Source organism: Populus euphratica, unplaced genomic scaffold, assembly GCF_000495115.2.
Source record: "Populus euphratica unplaced genomic scaffold, PopEup_1.0 scaffold25.1, whole genome shotgun sequence".
NCBI classification, from domain to species: domain Eukaryota; kingdom Viridiplantae; phylum Streptophyta; class Magnoliopsida; order Malpighiales; family Salicaceae; genus Populus; species Populus euphratica.
Window position 1 is genome coordinate 349,903 of NW_011499851.1, and position 21,886 is coordinate 371,788.

Sequence of the window (21,886 nt, forward strand, 5' to 3'; positions counted from 1 at the left end):
GGGTGAAAGTTTAAATTAATTTTAAATATAATAAAATAATGTATTAATATTACAGGAACTTCTTTAAAAATCATGGTTTTTAACTAAAAAAAGTATACATGCTATTTTTTTTTAAAAAAAATATAGTCTATTTGTTTTGGATAAAAAAATTTACATGAAAATATTTTTTAGATTTTTTTCGTATTTCTTCCAAGAAAATATTTTTCTATCTTTGTTTCTCGTAAAATATTTTACTAGAAAACTAATAAATAAATAATATTTTACCATTAATCTTCAAACTTAATTTATTTATTAAAAGATATTTTCAATTCATAAAGTTTCATTAAATATTTTACAAATAATAACCGATTAATAATATAATTCATTTACTTCAACCATTAGTTCAATTTCACCACCTTCATTTCCTCTTTTATCATTATTATTTTCTCATTGTTGTCTATCTTCTCTTTCATCATCATTACCACGATACACGATTACCTTACCACTACCTCTTTCTTTATCTCACCATTACCATTATTATTTTATCACTATTATTACCATTAATAAAACAATTACATGTAAAATATTATTAAGTCTATCCATGAAAAATATCTTACATGTAAAATATTTTACTTAAAACAAATGAGCCCTTGATGTTTTTATTTATTTTATCTTGGAGGTTTTTCTTTAACTAAAAACAAATGAGTTTTATTTTTATAAATATATCATGAAAATAAAAATTATTTATATACAAATATAAAAGGAAAAACTAAAGATAAATTACAGCAATCTCTTTAAAATATTATCATTTTTTTTAAATAAAACTATTAATTAAAAAGTGTGCACTGCGCTATTTTTATAAATATATCATGAAAATAAAAATTATTTATATACAAATATAAAAGGAAAAACTAAAGATAAATTACAGCAATATCTTTAAAATATTATCAATTTTTTTTAAATAAAACTACTAATTAAAAAGTGTGCACTGCACAATTTTTTATAAATAGAAGAGATAATTTTATTTAAAGTTTATTTGTTTTTATCAAAATATTTATTTCTTGAACCAAAAACTTGTGAGAATCATAAAATAAAATTTTAATAAAAAACAATGTTTCCATAACTGTACCAAAAATATAACATTAGTATGTTGAAATTTTTCGGAGTATGTTTTCAATATAATCCTGCAATAATAGAAAAAAAAATGTAGACAAGAGCCAAAGAATTAAACTTAAGAAGAAAAACAAAGACAAATCATGAAAGGTCGGAAAACAAATTCCCTTAATAATTTTATTAAAATAATATCATGTTAATAGTAAAAAATACATTTCTTAAATATATATATATATATATATATTCAAATCTTTGAAAAAAATTAAAACTTCTAAAAGGGTAAAAACAGGCTAAGAAAAAGAGCATGCGCTTGACCCATTGAAAGATAAGAATCTCGTGTACCACACCATTTATATTTCTTCATTTGACTAAAAAGGTGAATGACATATCATTCACTTTCTATTTTTATTAATTAGAAAATAGGTTGCCTCTTGAATAGAATTCAATTATCATTATAGTGACCGGAAAATTAATAAGAATTTTGCTTTAAAATTTCATTTTCACCATAAAAAACTCTTTAAAACACCATAAAACCTATATAAACCACCCAATAACACCAAAATACTCTCAAATCATTTAAAAAATAAAAACCAATTGAATCTATAGAATTAAAATCGAACATGATCTGTCTCCCCTGCCATGTTTAGAGGGAGAAGTCATCTCCAATGAATTTCTTTCGAGAAGATGAATCTATTGATATAAAAATCTTCTTTTTAAGTGGTTAGATTGTGGACCAATGATAACTCTCTTTCTCTTCCCCCTTCATTGTTTTTAAGCAAGTTTCTCTCTCATTTCTCTAACTTAAGGACTAAAAAAAAAAAAGCTTTTGACCAAAATAAAAATCATAAAAATTTTAGATTTGCCACTATTTTTCTTTGTGTTTTATATTTTATTCATCTCACTTTAAATTTTATCTTTCTATTTCAATTTAAAATTTATCTTATGGAATTAGGTCAAGAAATGATCAAATCAAAAAGGGAAAAAAATTATAAGAAAAAAATTGAAAAAAATGGATAAAAAAAAGGGTAGGGGAGGAATTAGGAAAAAAAGGATAAAGTAAAAAATGAGAAAAAAGTCTAAGGAAGAAATTGAAAAAAAAATAAAAATAAAAAAGGGGGATGAAATAGGGCAAAAAGGATGAAGTAAAAAAGAAGAAAAATCTAAGGATAAAATTAACAAAAAATATATTTTGCTATTTATATAAACAATGTAGCACTATAAAAAAAGTTTCATCCTTTTAGTTATGCAGGTAATTAAAAACCTAAACTTCTTTTTTTATTAGTATCACGAGACAAAATACTTCTTAATAACTAGAGGAAAAAATTAGTTAACATGCTAGCTCACATGGATTGAAAAATATATTCATTAATCTCTTCACTAAAATATTTAGAAAATATTATGGTGCTTAATGTTTATATAAACAACAAAACACCTCAATTTTTTAAAAACATTTCAAAACCTTTTCCTTTTTAAAAAAGAACTTTAATTTTCAAATTTTTTCTTCAAATTTCATCCTTAAATATTTTATTGATTTTGAATTGGTCATCATAATTTGTTTTTTTCCCTATAAGATCATCGTAGTCTTAAACAAATGTCCTATCTTTTTATTGGTGCTCAATTTTTACAAACATCTATTTTAGTTATCATATAATTAAATAAAAAAGTTTTAAAAAATAATTTTTTAAACCCAAAAAATTCTATGATATGGATCGCATGTTTAAGAAGTCAAACCATAAAGTTTAGATCGATTTAATATGTAACCACCAGAATTTTTTATTTTTTTTTAAAAAGGAAAAGATGTTATCTTAATTTTTTTTTTAAATCAAACTATATTTTTACCAATTGTCTGAATTACCTTTGATCTCGCTAAGTTAACTTGGTCATATAGAGTTAATTCCTATGCATTTTAATTTAAAACTTGAGATAAACAAGAAGTTGGGTAGAGAGATTTCAAGATTGACTTATTGTGTTCGATTTAATAACAATGTCATGTAGTTTTTTTTTTTTAAATCCATCTTCCATTTTTTGTTATTGAATTTGTTACTTGTTTTTATCAATTTTATTCTTTAATAATTTGGTGATTTTAAATTGGTCTTCATGACTTATCTTGGTTTTTTTCTATAAGGTTATTACAGTCTTAAATAAATATTCTAATATTTATTTGGTGTTTAATTATATGAGCATATATTTTTGTTATCATATCATCAAATAAAATATAATTTAAAAAAACTTTTAAATTTAATAGAGTCCATGATATGGGTTGTAAGTTTGGATGGTTAACCCTCGAAGTCTAGATCGATTTAATATATTATTGTGTTAATATTAAAAAAATATTATTTTAAATTTTTTCTAAAGTTAAATCTCAGTTTTCACTGGTCACCTAGATTGTTTTTGAATCCATCAAAGCAACCAAGTCATGCTAAGTAACTCCCCCAAGGTTAATTTTAAACTAGAGCTAAACAAAGAGTTAGATTAGAAGAATTTACCATTAACATGTTGGATCGAGTTTAATAACAATGTCAAATAATTTCTTGATTCTAAACATTTATTTTAGATTCAACTAGTTATTTGAACCACGCTTCACCATAGGTCAGGTATTTTTATCTCTTATAAAAAAATTTGTGCATGCAAGTTTTTTCAATGTATTGTTTTAGCTAAAAAGTTTTCAAGTGTAAATAAAAAAGTTTACGCGCATATGTAACGAAAAATTGAGAATTATACGTGTTAAAAATTTTTAAGAAATAATTAATGATAACTAAAAATAAAACTTGAAAAATTAAAAGACTAATGTAAATCAAAATATTTAATCTCGCAATACAAGATACTTACCCAATTATATTTGCTAAATTTTTTTATTTAAAATAATCTTTTTATTCAATTAAATAATAATAGAAATAAACACAATCTTTTTATTCAATTAAATAATAATAGAGATAAACATACACATTAAATTGTTTGAATAAAATAAAAGGAGAAGATAAACTACGCAATATATATTGAAAATATTATATAAAAATAAATATTTTTTATATTTAAAAAATAATTTCATCTATATAAAAGTTAAAAAAAAATTATAGATGAATAAAAAAAATCACTTAAAAAATTAAACACCCACAAAATAATTTTATAAAAATCTTTACCCAAAAAAGGTTAAATAAACAAATAAAAAATAATCACAAATTAATGATATTAATTGAAGTATAGATTCAACAACTATTAAAAAAACATATTAAAAAAATATCAATAAATATTGCGTAGTTTATCTTCTATATATATAATTTGGGTATTGAGGACCCAAATGGGTTAAATAATTTTTTTCTTATATATATATATATAGAAAAGAAAAGAGTTTAGGTGCGAGCGTGGGCCTTTAAGCCCAGGCACGCGGCTTGCACACCTTGGCTTGACTCTTCTTTTTCTATTCACTTTTATTTTTTAAAAATAAACATAGGCAATACATTATTTGCCAGACAACAAGTCATAATGGTAAGAAAGTCTATATAACATTTCTTTTGATAAAAAGTCAAAATTTTAAGCATTTTCAACTTTAAAACACCTCAGTCACACCTTTGGTACTCACAAACCAACTTATCAACTTAAAATACCAAAAAAGAATTCAAAAATTAGAAATCAAACTAGTTTAGATCTATTTTCTTTAACCTAGATTTATTTTTTAGGAAATATTGAGACATCAAACAACCATTATTAATTAAACCCTTTTTATCTTATAAAACTCATGGAAACAAACAAAATTTATTTTTGTGGTTGAAAATAGCTCGGATGGTGACGTTCTTTTTCATTATTGGAATTTAATAATCCCTTTCTCTCTCCTCTCTCTCTAATTAGTGAATAAAAAATGTTATAAAAAAAATTTTATATTAAAATTGATTTTTTTTATGGAATTTAATAATCCCTTTCTCTCTCCTTTCTCTCTAATTAGTGAATAAAAAATGTTATAAAAAAAATTTTATATTAAAATTGATTTTTTTTAAAATTTAAAGGGAGTTGAATTATATATTTTATGTTATTTTAAAAGTTTAAGGATCTAAAATATTTTTTTTAAATTTATGGCATGTCATTGTATTTAATTTCTTTTTATTAAAGTTTATTTTTTATTATAATTTATTTTCTTGTAATTTTATTCTTGACTAAAAAATTTAAAAAAATTAAAGTACCTGGTCTTTAATTAAGATTAAATCACCAAAAATTAAACTTTAACAAGCAAGATAAATTACTAAAAAATACTTGGAAGGTCCAGTTTTATGAATGTGATAACAATACAAATACAGTGGAAATCGTTTTAGTTTTCTACTATTAGTTTTTTTGTTTTTGATACCACCCTGCACGGCAACGGCATAGCTGTTGTGGTGCAGGGGACCTTGCTGGTAGAAGACAGTAAATAAGGGGACAAAAAGGTAAAAAGAATAATAAAAAGGACATAAATAAATATCCAACAGCAGCAACATGGCTTTTGCAGTTGAAACTGTCAGTCTCTTTAAAAGCCAAAAATCTCATTGGCATAAAAAAAAAATATACACAGCACATACACAGAGAGGGAGAGGGGGAGAGAGCGAGAGGGATGGAATCACAATCATCCAACAAAGCAACTAGGCAAGCAAAGAGAGAACGAGACAGAAAGTTAACACAGAAAAAAAAATGATAGTACAGTAACACAACCCTCACTGTTAGCTACTCCTATATTAGTGGCTCATCTTTAGTCCCACCCCCCCTCCTCTCCCCTCTCTCTCATTTTATTCGGTGAGAGAGAAGAAAAAAGAAAAAGGAGAGGAAAAAGAATTCATCTTTCTCATTGGGTTCTCCTTGATCTGATTCCCTTTCCTTTTGTCTTGTCTTTCATGATGGGTTTTGTATGAGTTTTACTTTCGTTTTTTCCATCTGGGTTTGTAAAGAAGAAGTAGAAGATTACTATGTTAATGGGTTCTTTGCTTCGTGGTACTTTCTTTTTTCTTTTTCTATCTCTGTTTATTTTTTTTACATATTTTGGGATTTGAGTTTTTTTGTTTGTTTGTTGATATCATGTATTTGTTGTGTAATGTTTGTTCTTTTGTGCGTGTCTTGGGTTTTGTATAACAGTGTTTCGTTGTGTATGAGCTGGATGGAAGTGGAGTTTTGATCTGTTTTGATTGTCCTTGTATAAATCTTGCTAAAATGTTTTCAAGCTATAAACTTTACATGCCAGAGAACACTTGTTAAGATTCTACTTGGTTCATGAATCATTAACAAAAGTTATTTCTGTTGATGATATGCAAATCCATGTCATTAAATGACATTTACGGGGCCTCTTTTTTGGGTGAGAATTGGCTTAGTTTTCAATGCACATGAGTCTCATCATCTAAAGGCTTTATTAAACTTTGATTGGATATGAAGGCATCAGAGCCATCCCTTGTGGCTTGGAAAAATGAGCAACTTTCATTTGTGGGTTGATGTCATTGGGAGATTTGGGGATGGCTGCATGAACAGTAAATTTGAGAAAGCATCAGTGCCCAAATGTCAAGTCATATCTGGGTTTTTGTTGGTCATATTTCATGCCCATGTATGCATTGGCTTCTACGAATTTGAACTTTGTTTGCTAGCGAGTAGTGATCAAGGTAGAGCGAGTCAGATCATATATTTGCTTTGTTTGGGACATGCCTAATTGTTGGTGGTCTGTTACGTCTGGGAGTGCTGAAAACAGAATCTCGAGCCTGCAAGGATGTAAGAGGCTTTGGTGATGATTTCTGTTGTCCGGCATGCAGTTGATATGTACATCATTTCTTATTTTATTCATAAATTGCTGCTCTGGAGCTTACTTTTTATGTGAATGATGAGTGCCGCTTGGTATTTATCTTGATTTTGCAAGGGTTTTAAGAAGGGGAAGCTTATTTGATTGGTGCTGCTTAGTCTTTCATAGAATGGCCAGTTGCTTGATTGATGCGGTGCATCTCATAGTATCAACTCTTAAAAAAATGCAGGGATGGCAAATGGATGGCAACTTGGTTCTTACTGGCGCTGCCCATCTCATAACTAGAAATCTGCTTTTGAATTTGCTGGATGGAATATAGATTTTAGAGACAAATCATCGCAAAATGCAGCTTTTTAAGGATACAACATGTGGTGTGATATGATGGACTTGTTCGATCCTGGCAAGAAGATGTTGATGCAAGGAGATTTCGATCTGAACTCTGTTCAGCGACACGCAGATTCATTTAAAGGAGTTATAAAGCAGACAATTCTCAAGCAGGAGGTTATATTTAGGACTCAGGTATTAACCTCAACCTCGCATCATGATAAGTTTTTAGCTAAATCCGGCATCATATGGTTCCTTTGAGTCTAGTTAAAATGTTGGGTCACTTCTATCATGTAGCTTGAACTACTCGTGTAAACTAAGCGGAGCTCTGATTACACTTGCTAAATACGGTTTGTCTTATGGGTGAATCATGAGGTCATGGTTGATGGCATAAAGCATAGAAGTTTGCTGCAATACTCTTATCTCTATGGTTACTTATTTTTCTTCAGGTCCATGAACTCCATCAGTTATATAGGACGCAAAAAACACTGATGAAGGATCTTGGTAGTAAGTGTTGTGGTGGATACAATTCATGGGATGCAAATGTACAACCATCTCTACCACCTTTTCCGAACCCTTCAAGAATTGAACCATTGGTGAAAGAAACAGGAGTTTCCTCAATTTCCAAGGTAAATGAAGCCACCAACTATAAGCTTGCTATTGAAAGTAATCCTTTGTGGAGGGAGATGAGGGTTTCTTTTTGTTTTCCTTTTTCAATCATGGTTTTTTGGCTTCTTCGGTGTTTTTGTGGCACAAGTCCTAGTCTTCTATGGCATGCCATATGAAAGTCTAGCATCTGACAATTAAAATAATTTTTGGCAGTACATTTAGTAGAGACCTACATGTAATTCCTTTCAACGAGTTCCTTGTTTGGATTGTTCGTGGCTTTTTGGTCCTTCAAAGAAGATGTGTTTGTTGTATCATTAAGAACACACTAATGATGTACCACATCTAAAGAGCTTTTCAAAAAATGACGATACACACTTTCATAATGCTAATGTAGGAGCTTGTCTTTCAGGTGGGTTCAGCACCTTTCGCAAGCAAGGAGTTGTTACATGGGTGCCAAGATACATATTATAGACTTAAGCAGAGGCCTCTTGATCTTCAACTCTCTGCTAACAAACTCATCAACCATGTCGAGGAAGATCGCCCAAACAGAGGACATGCCTGGAATCATCCCTTAAAAGAACCAATAGACGTTAAACTACCTCTCTCTGCTAATTACTCTTCAGGTACAGAGGAGTTGAAGCTTTCTCTGACTACTAGAGATGACTATAGAAGAACAGAAGGTACATTGCGGACTTGGTTTGATAAGAGAACTCATCAGTACTGTTCCGTGATTGATCTGGAATCAGAAGAGAGGATATCAGATGACAGTGCAAAGTGCACACCTTCTGTTGGCTGTGCCACTCCAGAAACTTATTCGCCAGGGAAGTACAAAAAAGTTTCTGCCTTCTCTAGTTTAATTTTCTTAACTGGCGCAGAGAAATATCCATCTGTCGAGATTTCAGAAAGCAGCTATTTTCAAGAACATAGTGAATGCTGCCAAGAGCAGACCTCTTCTAATGAAGGTACTGATAATCAACCACTTGAAATTAGTTATAGCATTCTGTGCATGAATTTATGTTTCTGGATTTTGATCTTGTGCAATAATTATATGCTTTGCCACCATGTATTTAGCTATTGTTATCGGTCTTGCAAGCAGGAATTATGGAGTGCCATGATGATAACCTGTGTAATAATCTTTCCACCAAAATGAAACATTCCTCTTCACATAAAGGAGCTGATTTGGACCTCAACAAAGCTCACTTTGATGACCCGTCATGTTTCTCAAATGATCCTCTAGTGGCCTGTCCTTCACCAGCTAGATCAGCTGGGGACTCTGCGGTAGTTATTAGGAGCATGCAGGAAGAAACCTGTCCAACCACATTTTGGGAGAAACAGGTCAATAGCTGCTCAAATGAAATTTCTGACATGCTTGCAGAAAATAATTTCATAAATGCAACTGAAGTAGATTTAAACAGCACAACTACGAGTACAGATGTTTGGACCGGAAATTCTGAGCAGGATGGAATAAGTGGTACTTTACCAAACCCTACAGGCCCAGAGCCCATACCCAGGCCCCCTGTAGACATTTCTGAAGACATCGACAGGTACACTGGCGACCACAAGAATGATAATGTTGTGATGAAGGCGAAACTCGCGAATTGTCTTCTACATGATTTAAATCAAATGCCTTTAGATACTAGAGAACTGAGCTCTGAGAAGAGCCAAGTGGAAGATGCTGCCTTTTCATGTATTGATCAGTATCAGAATGATGGGCATGGCAATCAATCTCCTGTTTCATGCAAGTCTGGTATTTATGATAATGATTCAAACAGTGGAAAGACAGTGCACTTTGGCAGTATGTCTGGTGATGTGAACACTGATTTGAAAACCCTATCAGGGTCACAAGTTGCCGGTGCCTCATCAGATCAGCATGACCTAAGAACTTCTGACAGTGGTGATTTGAAAAATGAATGCTACGACAAGAAAGAAGAATCCGCTGAAGTTTATGTTTTGATGAAAAGAGCAGCCGAATCACTTGTAGATATGTCTTTGAAGAATTTAATTTGCTATCAAGATTCTTTTGCCAAAGAAGGGTCTAAGGAGATGAGAAAAGAGACGAGGGAGCAGCCACAGCATACTTGCGATTCTTTTGAATTAATGGTTATGGAACTAACGGAAAGCAATGTGGATGACAATTCAGTGACATCAAAGCCATATGAAGTAAATGATATGGAAACAAAAGATTTTGGTTCTAAACTGAGACGAGGAAGGAGAATGAAAGATTTCCAGAAGGAGATACTGCCTGCTCTCGCATCTCTTTCTAGACATGAAATTCATGAGGATATAAACATTATCGAGGGAGTTTTAAGATCAAGAGAATACCGCAAAATCAGAGGCAAGATGGCAACAAATGGAGAGAACTGGTCTCCACTGGTGAGAAGTAGACGGTCAAGACTCAATAATGTTGGGAGGAGAAGAAGTTCGTCGAAGTTCAACTAGAAATCATTAACAGCTTGATAACTGATCATATCCATTCTAGGTCTATAGAACATCTTTGCATACATAGCAGCACACATAGTTCGATCTCATTTCCTAGCTTTAGAAACAGAACCCAGTGCTTCAAATAGATGGTTGGTCATCACATTTTATTCCAAGTCTTACTAGAGCAATATTTTTCTTCACGCACACCTATCTTCAGCACCTACAATGCTTCACTTTTTCTTTTTTTTCCATCTTGTCAGAGCAACTTTTACATGTTTGTTTTCCCTCGGTGCGGTATTAAGCGAGAAAGTTGAAATTTGCTGATGGCAAAGAAAGTTATCGAGAGAAAGTTGATATTTATTATTTATGTGCTATGCTATTCGATGGATAGAAGCAGATACTAGAAGTCTCATTTTGTGCATTGCGATTATCCATATATATAATGATAGCTTCTGTAGTTTCATGGTTCATGCAGTATCAACGGATTCTATGATTCTATCACCGCATGAAAACGTTTTCTCCCGGAAAATTCACTCTCCGAGATGCAGGGCATGTAAGCGGGGACTGTAACAGGAGTCATCTTGTTTATCAATCGATGATTTTCTTTCTGTTTATACCTCATATGCTGTTGCCTATCGTGGGCATGCTACTGCATGCCAAAGATCTGGCCCAACTTTCTGACTGGTGACCGCTCACACCTGGTCGTGTCGCAGCTGGAACTTTGTCTTTTTTACAGTGAAAGGCTATCTTAAAACAAGATGATCATGCACTGTTCAGTTCAGTTCGCTGGATTTTAAAAGTTTAAAAAGAACATGGAATGTTGATGATTTTTTTCCCTTCTCTCAACGGTGCCGGCCGCGTTAATGATTTTCTTACTATCAAGAAATAAAAAAAATATTTATTAGAAAAAAAGTTGAATATTTATTCCCAATTGAAATTGGCTAAAGTTTTAATTGGTTTAAACATATAAAATTAAATTAAATTTTATCAAATTAAATATTAACTCAACAATATTAACTCAATACTAAAATTTATTTTTAATATTATAAAAACCTTATATAAAATCAATTGAAATAAAATATAAAATTTAATCTTAACGTGAAAAGATGGTTTGTCTTACTTTTATATTGCATTCTTATTATTTGATGGTTTGTCTTACTTTTATATTGCATTTTTATTATTTTTTAATATTTATTTTATCTCTTTTAATATTTATTTCATCTTATATTGTGTTGCATGCTATAATTTCAAACACCATTTCATGATCCACCAGCATGAGTTTTATGAAATTTAATTATAATCATTGAAAGAACCTATTGAAAAAAAGGAAGGATACAAAAGTGGTTCACCGTTCATTCGAACAACATTTCCATCCCAAATGTTTTAATGTTTTTAGTAACACAAACATACTAGTTAATGGCTATCACTCAGCTACAAATCATACCAAAACAGGCTAAACATGTATTTCGGCTTGTGCACTTGACCTATGAAAAAAAAACTTGACTTACATTTAAGGTCGTATTACCAGTCCATGTTTTTTTTATAATAAAAAAAATATATATCATCTACAATCCTAGAATCCAGCGATTAAAATGTCGTTGGAAAATCATGGGAGTTTTTTATGTTTAAAACCTTGTTTTTCAATTAATTTTTGTTCAAAAGACCTAAAAAATACACTGGAGGCATTGATTAACCCATTAATGACTCTAAAAAACCTACAAATAAGTTCTAAAATCAAAATCAACCAAAATCCAGAAAAAAATCTCAATTTTAGATCTACCATCTTAGACAATATTGATGGCAAACAACAACTCAATGAAACTCCTCTCATCTAATAGAACTCTTTGACACTAAAATTGATTATTTTAGTGGTAAGAATAAATGTCAATCAATTTTCTTTTTATTGACTATCGGAATCTGACAACTCTCTCTCTTCTTTCAAATTATGAACTAAAAAATAATAAAAATAAAGTTTTGTAATAGTATTGAGTTTTTAAAAGCATAAGGGGCTGAAATTGTATCATTTGAAAAATTGGAGGACTAAAGTTAACTTTTCATATCAATTTTGAAATCTCGCCTATTTTCGGTTCCTTTTCCACTTTGATCTTCATTCTTTCAATTTTGTTATTGGTTAATAAATAGGAAGCAATTGTTTTTAAATTTTGCAATTTAAGGAATCTATCTATAGGAAAAAAACTTTAAGGATTTAAATAAAAAAATAAAACATACTACTCTAGACCAGTACACAATGACATGTGAGAGAATATACAGAACAATGAAAATGTTTATGAATTGCCTTTTAATTTATTTTTAATATAATAAAGCTATGATTATAATATTGAATGAAGGGATAAAATCGATCCACCTAGGATTAATGAAAACTTTCTTCTTTGTTTGGCCTCCCATGTATTATATAGTTTACATCTAGCATATTATTATATCAACTGGATCAAAAATCATATTTTTAAATTAAAATTTGATTAGATTTTTATATACTAATTTGAATTGCGTGTGTGTATTAGTCTACAAATCATTTAATGGGGGCATAAAAGCGAGCCACCTAAGATTAAATCTTCATGTAATATTTAGTTGACACCGACATATCATTATACCAATTAGATTAGAAACTGTATTTTTAAATTATAATTTGATTAAAAAACAATATATTAATTTGACTTATATATATCAATTAAAGTAAAATAATATTTTTAAATCAATTAGAATAGAAATCATTTAATTATGAACCATGTTATTAAACAATATAAAACAGTATAAATTAATTTGAGTAGGGCTGTGTACTCAAAGTAGATTAGTAATCATATTTATAAATTAAAATGAAATATATTCATTATAAAATACAAACAGAGAGAAAGTCAGTTCTACTATAACATCTGCTTTTGTAGAATTTATCTTACAAGCTTTATACTGATGTTTATGGAATCATTAAAATGATAATATAGCCTATAAAATAAAACAAAACAATAGCATTTAATTATGTTATTTAGGGTAAGGTGAGATGGCGGGCTAGAGACAGTTAAAATTAAATCATTATCTTTGTATATTATCATAATAATATTATTAAAAATATTGATATAAATTATATACACAATATTCAACCCACTTGGCAAGCGTGCACAACCATTTTTGTTTACATTATTTAAAAAGCATGGAAAACTTAAACTTGGCCCTTCTAGTTTTAATTTCTTTCATTGTTTAATCCTTGTTCTTTTAGAATCTTACAGTTTGATGCTAAACTTTATTTTTTTCATGTTTAAGTTCTTGAATATTGATAAATAAGAGAGAGCTACAAAAAAGATAAAGTAGAGAAAAACTAATTGGTTGATAATATAATATTCTTTCGATTAAAAAGCCGATATTCATGTTAATGAATTTAATTTAGAGAGGAGAGTTTAATGGAAATGATTTTGATCTTCATACATGCTAGAAATAGCATATCAAGACTCATAATTTTTGTTTTGGTTTAGTTTGATTTACAGTTCTAAACTAATTAAAGGATATTTTAGAGTTGAAAATAACTTTATAAAGTTTTTAGAATTTTCATGAAGCATTTTTAGTTAAAACAACTTGAAGCTTGGATTTTTGAGGTTTTAAAACTTTGGCTCTAATTTTTTAGCACCAACAATGGTAAGAATTTGAATAAGAATATGATTTTTTTGTTATTATAAATGGATTAAATGGATGACCTATCATCTATTCTATTAAGAAAAATTTGAGTGAAAGATGATTTGTTTGTCGGTTTAAAAAAACAAAAAAAAGCACATTGTGTTGTTTGTCGGTTTAAAAAAACAAAAAAAGCACATTGTGCAAGTCTAGTAACTATTAGATGCACTTGCTCGTCCTTGAATTAAGTGTAAAAACAATTATATAAGTATATAAAAATGATTGATTCATAATTTTTTTTAAGTTTTTTATTGAAATTTTTTTATAATAATAATAAATTTTTATTAAAAAAACAATCTTATAGTAAAAATATATGTTTTTTTGTCAAAATAAAAAAAGAAATACATAAATAAAAAAAGAGACTTTTGATAAAAAGATAAAAAAAAATTTCATCACAAATCATTAGAATTTGAAAAAGCATGTTCCGGTGGGTATCCATGTGAATTTGTTTGAGATCAAATTTCTCTTCCATATATATAAATTAATTGAATGGTTCAACAAATAAGGATGGTTAATATATACAAAAACATCATGTCAAATATATACTGGAAACTCATTTGATGTAGTCTCTAATAATGATATATCATTGATAAAATTCTAAAGTTTTCTAAATGGAAAATAAGATAAAATAACTTAATTTACTCCCAATTTGGAAAATATTATAAAAATAGGAAACTAGTTTCAAGGCATGGGGTGTGGCTTTTGGCTGTCACGAAAGTAAACATCTATTCCTCCATTGTAGCACCATGGGGGGATTCCCGTATCATAAGTTATGCAACTGTCATGGCCTCCTTAGAGAACTGCCTCGAATGCTCGTGTTGAATTTGGGTTTTGGGGTCCATATGCCCAGACTAGTTGTTTTTTTTTTAATGAATTCACATGCCCAGATCTTATATTCAGTCTTTCACCTTTGCTTCTCTTGTTAGAGAAGACGAGGGAAGTGTCTTTCTGTGTTTTTTTTTATAAAAAAAAATAGATTTTGGTCATTTTTTATTGAACATATTTTCAATTCACAATTTTATAAAAATTATATATGAAAAATTATTTTAAAATTATGATTAAAAATAAAAAAAATGCTTTGTATAAATCATTTCAAATGTTTAATACATCAAATCAAGTTAATTCATATTATAGCGGACAGGCAGGGCACCTCAAATTGATGAGAGCCAGGAATTTATTTATTTTCTTCCTTTTGGGTGACACTCAAAACAAAGTCTTATAAAAAGATTGGTTTTTAGTTGGTAAAAGGCAACATGGATGCTATGACACCCAATTGCCTGTTCCAGTAGGTAGCACCTGCACACTATTAAAATGCAACATCTATGCTATGACAAGATTGGTTTTCAAGTTTTTCATTTAGGTCTTACATTTTGTTTTTTAAGGTTTAAGTTCTTAGCTCTTAAGAGAGGAGAGAGCAAAACACCAAAAATTTTAAGGAGAGAAAGGTCTTAGATGATTGGGTTATGATGACTAATAATTTTGATTTTGGTATTTATAAATTAGACTTTAAGAGAGTAATTCAATAAAGATATTTTCACCTTCAGTTAGATTTTGAGTTTGTAAACCAATTAGAATGTGTTTTGTTGTTAGAAATGAAATTATAGAGTTTCATGATATATTTTGAGGTGGAAAATAGTTAGAATATGGGTTATTAGGATCCAAAAAGTTGGACCTTGATTTTCCGGGAATTGAAGACAACTTCAATGATTGAGATCCAAAATGCTGGACCTTAAGCCTCTCTCTTCGTTTTCCGGTAAACTTGAACTTGCTCTCTCTTCGTTTTCCGGTAAACTTGAATTTGTCTTTTTTTTTTTTAGATTAATCTGGGTGTTCGGGTCAGCTTGCACGCACCACGACTAATCCCACGGGCCCTGAAGTTAACGACCATGTAAGCCTCCAGTGGCCATCATATGAGCAACCAAGGACTCGAACCTGAGACCACAGAGGGAGCAAACCCCTTAATCCCAAGTCTTTACCACTTGGCCACTACCTAGATGGTTATTGTATATTAGGGAGAAAAGTTGTTTCTAACCATTAGATCTTCTGACTGAGGAATTGGGACAATCCCTACGAGTACCAACTTTATTAATATCAGCGATGATAGGGTGATTCTTGATAATTAAGGCCATAGCTGATCCTTGGAGGTAAGATTACCGGTGTGTGCTTTCTGATATGGTTTCTTTATCGTGACAGGAAAATAAACAATGCAATAATAGGAGGAGTGAAGATGAATCCACCGAAAGCCATCCTTCGGGAACAAGCATTCTTCAATGATGAACCCAAAAAGGATATATGCTAATGGTCCAACTTCTTGAGTGGAAGTGACTACAACTGCAATGTCCGGCTAGCTGGTTAGTGGATTAGATTCATGGGGAAGTGGAATAAGGCCACATGCAGCCAAAATTCTTCCCTAAATATTTGAATCTCTGTGTCTTCTTATGCACTAACTTGCCCCCACAACCCACATGTATAATGGGATGATGAATATTTTTTTATATATAAAAATGGATATCTAATAAGTTTGACTATACAACTAGTTCATGTTTTTTATACCAACACATTCCTGAGGTAATTCTATTGAATTTATATTGAGACCATGCCTTCATAAGTAAGATTAATCAGACATAAATATGTTAGGTTTTTTTGTAATATAAAAAAATCAAATATTAAAATGTAAGAATAAACATTACATGCTTGTTTTTTACCAAGAGGGAAAAGAAGAAGAAGAGAGAAAGAATATCACATGTTTAATTGTTCTTTCATTTGTATTACTCTCTTGTAATCTGATGTTTCATCCTGCAAGTTGTAGATTCTTGATTACATCTCTATTAATACTGTTGCTAATAACTTACTTCAATGTCACTACTCTGATGCTACAGTCGGAGTTTGGAGTGAAGAAACATCATCTTCTATAATTGATGAGAAATATGTTTCTTTTTTATGATTTTTTAGTGAGTTTTGTTGCGTTATTGTATCAAAATTACTATATGATACATAAAGCCTTTTTTATTTTTTGCCCCTTTGTCTCAATTTTTCAAACTGAGTTTAGGACTATTCAGTTGTCTGTTGATTAGACGGACTCTGTAACCCAAGCTACCGTTGACTATCTTTGGATATCAGTTGCGTACATGAAAAATATATATATCTTCATTACTGGGTTTTGAACATTTTGCTTACTAAATTGCCTGTGGTTCACCTGCTATTAGAAAAATATAGCTTCTCTATAAGATGATGGCTCATCTCGCCATCCATGGTTGTTAGGCTCTCGCTGTCTAAATGCTTTGTTTGAGCCACCTTGGAGGCCTGTTATCAGGTAGATTTAGATAATAGGCTGTCAGGGTAGCCTATAGTCCAGATTAAATATGAAGGAAGCTTCAGGTGTCTGTGTTTCAATGAGACCCAGACAGGATTTCAGAGTTCTTCAGGTTGCTCAAAGTAGTTTCAGACAGGCTCATCATCTGTTTAGCTGTATTTCTGATCAAAATCAGAAAAGAAGCATTCAGGAAGTAAGCCTGATTGCTCAAGATACAGTAAATGAATTCAGAAATCTAGTTAGACTCCTTGATGTATCAGAGCAGTCAGGGTGTAAGAGAATCAGGAAAGGTCCTTTGCCACATTCCCACGATATAAACCCAGTTGAATTGATGGATAGTCCCAACTCTGTGTCTAGAAGCCCTGACCACAACTTTTCTCAACCCAATAGGCAGCTATTCCCTATTCAGAGTATTCAGTCAACTACTTCTTTGATCCATGCCAATAGTATCGACTTGTATAGGGAAAAACAGAAGACTAAAGACAACGTAGACGTCAAAACTAATTTGATCCTGGGGTTCAACCTTTCCCTCTTACAGCCAAGCACATCCTTTTCAAGTTTAGATGGAGGTGGCAGGATAATTCATCATTCAACATCAGAAATTCTTCCTTCTCAAGATGATGCCTCTATATTTTCCGAGAGCAAGAGCGGAGTGAAAAGTGAGGAGAAATGCCTAGCCTCAACCGGTGGATGTCACTGCTCAAAGCGAAGGTAAGTCCTTGTTTTGATTTGTCATGTATTCTATCTATACTAATTTGTTTCTTTCTGAATTGACTTTAAATAGTGAGGAAACTATGGGATTGTGATTTTGGGAGATACTCCTTTTCAGACTTTTACTTCATGTTATAATGATAGTTTTCATGATATCATCTTGTACTTAATTTTGTTCAAGAATCAAAATGTTTCCATCTGTTGTCGAGGAAATATTCTAATTCCATCTTCGATTTATTATCTAATAGGAAATTGAGGATCAAGAAAGTAATTAAGGTCCCTGCTTCAAGAACTAAACCAGCTGACATACCTCCTGATGATCACTATTGGAGAAAATATGGACAGAAGCCAATAAAAGGATCTCCATATCCCAGGTACTTTTCCATCCTGACATTGCCTTCTGCCAATTCTCTTTCGTTTCTGGGAGAGGGAAACTTCTGAGATTGTTTTTTTTCCCTTTAGTTGTGTAGAACCTTAAATTCATTCTTTCCCTGTATTCAATTAACCCAAAATATCACAATACAAAATCAAACAGGATAGACTGGACTAGCTCATCATTTCTCTTCATGCTTACCATCTGTGATTTATGAAGCTTGAGACAAATTATTACTGTTTTCTTCCTTTTGCCCCCAAAGCAACGTTCCAGACAAAGCCGTACTTGTATTGGCAGTCACAAGTTCACATGTTTGCGTATCTAAGAGCAAAGCCACCTGGACAAGTTATATTGCTTACTCACATCTTTCATTCTTTGGTGTCAAAGAAGCTACTACAAATGCAGCAGTACGAGGGGATGCCCTGCGAGAAAACATGTAGAAAGAAGCTTGGAGGATCCTACCATGTTAGTTGTGACTTATGAAGGGGAACATAATCACTCCAAAATTCAATCTCCCAATCCCGACATCATGCTTCATATTTAACAATAAAAGCAAACCAAAGGACACGCGTATTTTCCTAGCTGGAACTGATCGTGCACCTGCAAGCTAAGGTGAACCTTCTGCGGCTTCATGTTTCCTTAAAAAGAGATCATGTCACTCCTTTAAGGCTCGTTATTTTTAACTTTCAGTCTATATGCTTCTCCAGCAATGCTTTTGCAGGTCTACTTGTATATATGCATTCTCAAGATTTCCTAATAAAGGTTGATTAATTTGCTTTGTGCATGACTGATTGATTCTAGTTTGGTTTTCCAATATCTTTCACTTCAAAAGAAAGACTCAACCAGGAGTTGTCTTGTGCCTTCCGAAATTTACCATGAAAAATCATTTTTTGAACCTTATTTTGATTGTTTAGCTCCTATGTCATACCTGCAGTGTTTGTTTTTCAGGAGCTCTCAATCTCATCAGTATTCATCACAACACACATGGCCTGATCAAGCATCAAATGCTTGGAGAGTCTCTCTTGAAAAAAATTCTTATAATGCATACTTACAGTAATTTAGAAAAGGGCCACACGACTCCTCTGGCCCAACACAATTTTTGCCACAAACAGACAAACCTTCATGCTCTTCTTGACTCGTAGATAGGGTGCTTATCCAATAATCTGTCCACCATCTTTTACGTTTCAATACAGAATTTGGTTTGATTTATAATGCTCAAGGTACATGACTGCATGTCCACAATGACAAGACAAGCAAAAATGACAATGGCTAGAAAAACGACTTCTCCTCATTGTAGCTCAGGTGGGCTCCAAAAGATTTGCTCAGGCCCAACTTGTACTGTCCCCAGTTGGCGAGGCCTCTTCTGCACTATTTTCCACTTTCCTTGAACCAAGAAAGTGAAAATATAACCAAGAGTTCACCTCCTTGTTAGAGCTCTCCATTTTCTGAACTCGATTTCATATTATATTTTGTTTAGGAGAAGGGTCGCTACGCCAAATTATTTAGATTTAACAAGTTCTCGATGCCTGCGGAATATTCTAGGTTAGATTCCAAGCTAAGTTACAATGCAATAACGTTAACTAAAGACTAAAGGAAAGAGTTGACATTTATTCTAAAACGTAAAAAATACATACACGTGTTGGGTAGTTTTTTTTTTTACTTTAATTGTTGAAAAAATGATATTTGTAAAAAAGATAATGATTTAGATTTTGAGAAAACAATAAATTTTAGTCAAAATTCTCTTTTCTTATTAATATTTTTTTTTAGAAAAATATATTTTTTAATAGTAGTTATTAAATAAAAACTAGGGGCAATTAAAATAAAAATTATATTAATTTGAGATAAGAACTAAAAAATGCATCTCATTAATCAAAATTTCCTTTTTTATTCATTTTTTCTTATAAAAATTATCTTTTTTAAATAAGCATTTTTTTTAAATTAAAACTTATCATAATATTAAAAGAAAGATTGAATATAAAAGATTATAAATCAATAATTTCAGCATTAAATATATAAAAAAAAAATCCAAGAAAAACCATATAAAATATTTACAACAAAAAATAATTAAATTGATATTTTATTTGCATTAAATATACATGAATGAAATTTCTTTAAAAACAAACTAGGCATGTTAGGTCTATATATAATTATCAAAAACATAATCATTAATATTGTCATAAAAAACTCTAATATTATTTAAAATTTATTTCATAATAAGATAACTATTTATATATTATTTTAATAAACTTGTTTAAGGTAAATACAATTATAAAATATAAAAACATAAAAAAAATTAAAAAAAAATCATACAAGATTTAGTCAGAAAAACTAGCCTGTATATTTGGCCTAAAAGTATTAAGCCCATATGCTTTTGGCCATATAAATCATGCCCATGCACATAGTTTTTTCTTATGATATTTTATTAACTTCTGCTTTTGTTTTTAAAATAATATAGATAACACATTATTTATAGGGATAAATGATATGCCATTCATTTTAAATATTTTTTAACCATTGAAGCTATCTCAATAACTGGAAAATAATGGTCAAAGGTATTTATCCTATAAAACAAAATTTCAAGTATTTTTGACACAAAAATATAAAAAAGGCATCAATTTGACCTCTAAAACCTCATTATTAAAAAAACACATTTTAATTGGACAAGAGACTCAAGATTTAAAAAAAAATTCAAGTCTTTGTCTACTTTGTTAGGTATCATTAAAGGTGGGAATCATCTTTACCGAGCTTGGAGGATCCTACCATGTTAGTTGTGACTTATGAAGGGGAACATAATCACTCCAAAATTCAATCTCCCAATCCCGACATCATGCTTCATATTTAACAATAAAAGCAAACCAAAGGACACGCGTATTTTCCTAGCTGGAACTGATCGTGCACCTGCAAGCTAAGGTGAACCTTCTGCGGCTTCATGTTTCCTTAAAAAGAGATCATGTCACTCCTTTAAGGCTCGTTATTTTTAACTTTCAGTCTATATGCTTCTCCAGCAATGCTTTTGCAGGTCTACTTGTATATATGCATTCTCAAGATTTCCTAATAAAGGTTGATTAATTTGCTTTATGCATGACTGATTGATTCTAGTTTGGTTTTCCAATATCTTTCACTTCAAAAGAAAGACTCAACCAGGAGTTGTCTTGTGCCTTCCGAAATTTACCATGAAAAATCATTTTTTGAACCTTATTTTGATTGTTTAGCTCCTATGTCATACCTGCAGTGTTTGTTTTTCAGGAGCTCTCAATCTCATCAGTATTCATCACAACACACATGGCCTGATCAAGCATCAAATGCTTGGAGAGTCTCTCTTGAAAAAAATTCTTATAATGCATACTTACAGTAATTTAGAAAAGGGCCACACGACTCCTCTGGCCCAACACAATTTTTGCCACAAACAGACAAACCTTCATGCTCTTCTTGACTCGTAGATAGGGTGCTTATCCAATAATCTGTCCACCATCTTTTACGTTTCAATACAGAATTTGGTTTGATTTATAATGCTCAAGGTACATGACTGCATGTCCACAATGACAAGACAAGCAAAAATGACAATGGCTAGAAAAACGACTTCTCCTCATTGTAGCTCAGGTGGGCTCCAAAAGATTTG

The 21,886-nt window shown here is 30.8% G+C and overlaps 2 protein-coding genes across 5 annotated transcripts; both read left to right on the top strand.

The window, feature by feature from the left end:
- The first annotated feature begins 5,589 nt into the window (after positions 1-5,589).
- LOC105121372 (uncharacterized) lies at positions 5,590-10,646 on the top strand. Of its 2 annotated transcripts, none has more exons than XM_011019975.1 (5): positions 5,590-6,045; positions 7,065-7,354; positions 7,609-7,788; positions 8,163-8,730; positions 8,865-10,646. In XM_011019975.1, exons 2-5 carry the CDS (start codon positions 7,202-7,204, stop codon positions 10,205-10,207), a joined length of 2,244 nt encoding a protein of 747 aa, XP_011018277.1. In that variant the 5' UTR covers positions 5,590-6,045; positions 7,065-7,201; the 3' UTR covers positions 10,208-10,646. The 2 variants fall into 2 exon arrangements, with proteins under 2 accessions (XP_011018277.1, XP_011018278.1); XM_011019976.1 differs by having other exon boundaries at positions 5,594-6,045; positions 8,178-8,730.
- A 4,863-nt stretch (positions 10,647-15,509) lies between these two features.
- Positions 15,510-21,349, top strand: LOC105121373 (probable WRKY transcription factor 17). Of its 3 annotated transcripts, XM_011019978.1 has the most exons (5): positions 15,512-15,623; positions 16,064-17,894; positions 18,143-18,268; positions 18,655-18,721; positions 21,020-21,349. In XM_011019978.1, exons 2-5 carry the CDS (start codon positions 17,233-17,235, stop codon positions 21,107-21,109), a joined length of 945 nt encoding a protein of 314 aa, XP_011018280.1. In that variant the 5' UTR covers positions 15,512-15,623; positions 16,064-17,232; the 3' UTR covers positions 21,110-21,349. The 3 variants fall into 3 exon arrangements, with proteins under 3 accessions (XP_011018281.1, XP_011018280.1, XP_011018279.1); XM_011019979.1 differs by lacking the exon at positions 21,020-21,349 and having other exon boundaries at positions 15,510-15,623; positions 18,658-19,045; XM_011019977.1 differs by lacking the exon at positions 21,020-21,349 and having other exon boundaries at positions 15,518-15,623; positions 18,655-19,045.
- The last annotated feature ends 537 nt before the right edge of the window (positions 21,350-21,886 follow it).

Excerpts from the sequence above, each read along its gene's own strand:
- LOC105121373 (XM_011019978.1), top strand. The coding sequence starts at position 17,233 with ATGAAGGAAGCTTCAGGTGTCTGTGTTTCAATGAGACCCAGACAGGAT. Across the intron at positions 17,895-18,142 it reads TGTCACTGCTCAAAGCGAAG|GAAATTGAGGATCAAGAAAG; the intron begins GTAAGTCCTTGT and ends ATTATCTAATAG. Across the intron at positions 18,722-21,019 it reads ATGTAGAAAGAAGCTTGGAG|GATCCTACCATGTTAGTTGT; the intron begins GATCCTACCATG and ends CCGAGCTTGGAG.
- LOC105121372 (XM_011019975.1), top strand. The coding sequence starts at position 7,202 with ATGTGGTGTGATATGATGGACTTGTTCGATCCTGGCAAGAAGATGTTG. Across the intron at positions 7,355-7,608 it reads AGGTTATATTTAGGACTCAG|GTCCATGAACTCCATCAGTT; the intron begins GTATTAACCTCA and ends ATTTTTCTTCAG. Across the intron at positions 8,731-8,864 it reads GCAGACCTCTTCTAATGAAG|GAATTATGGAGTGCCATGAT; the intron begins GTACTGATAATC and ends TCTTGCAAGCAG.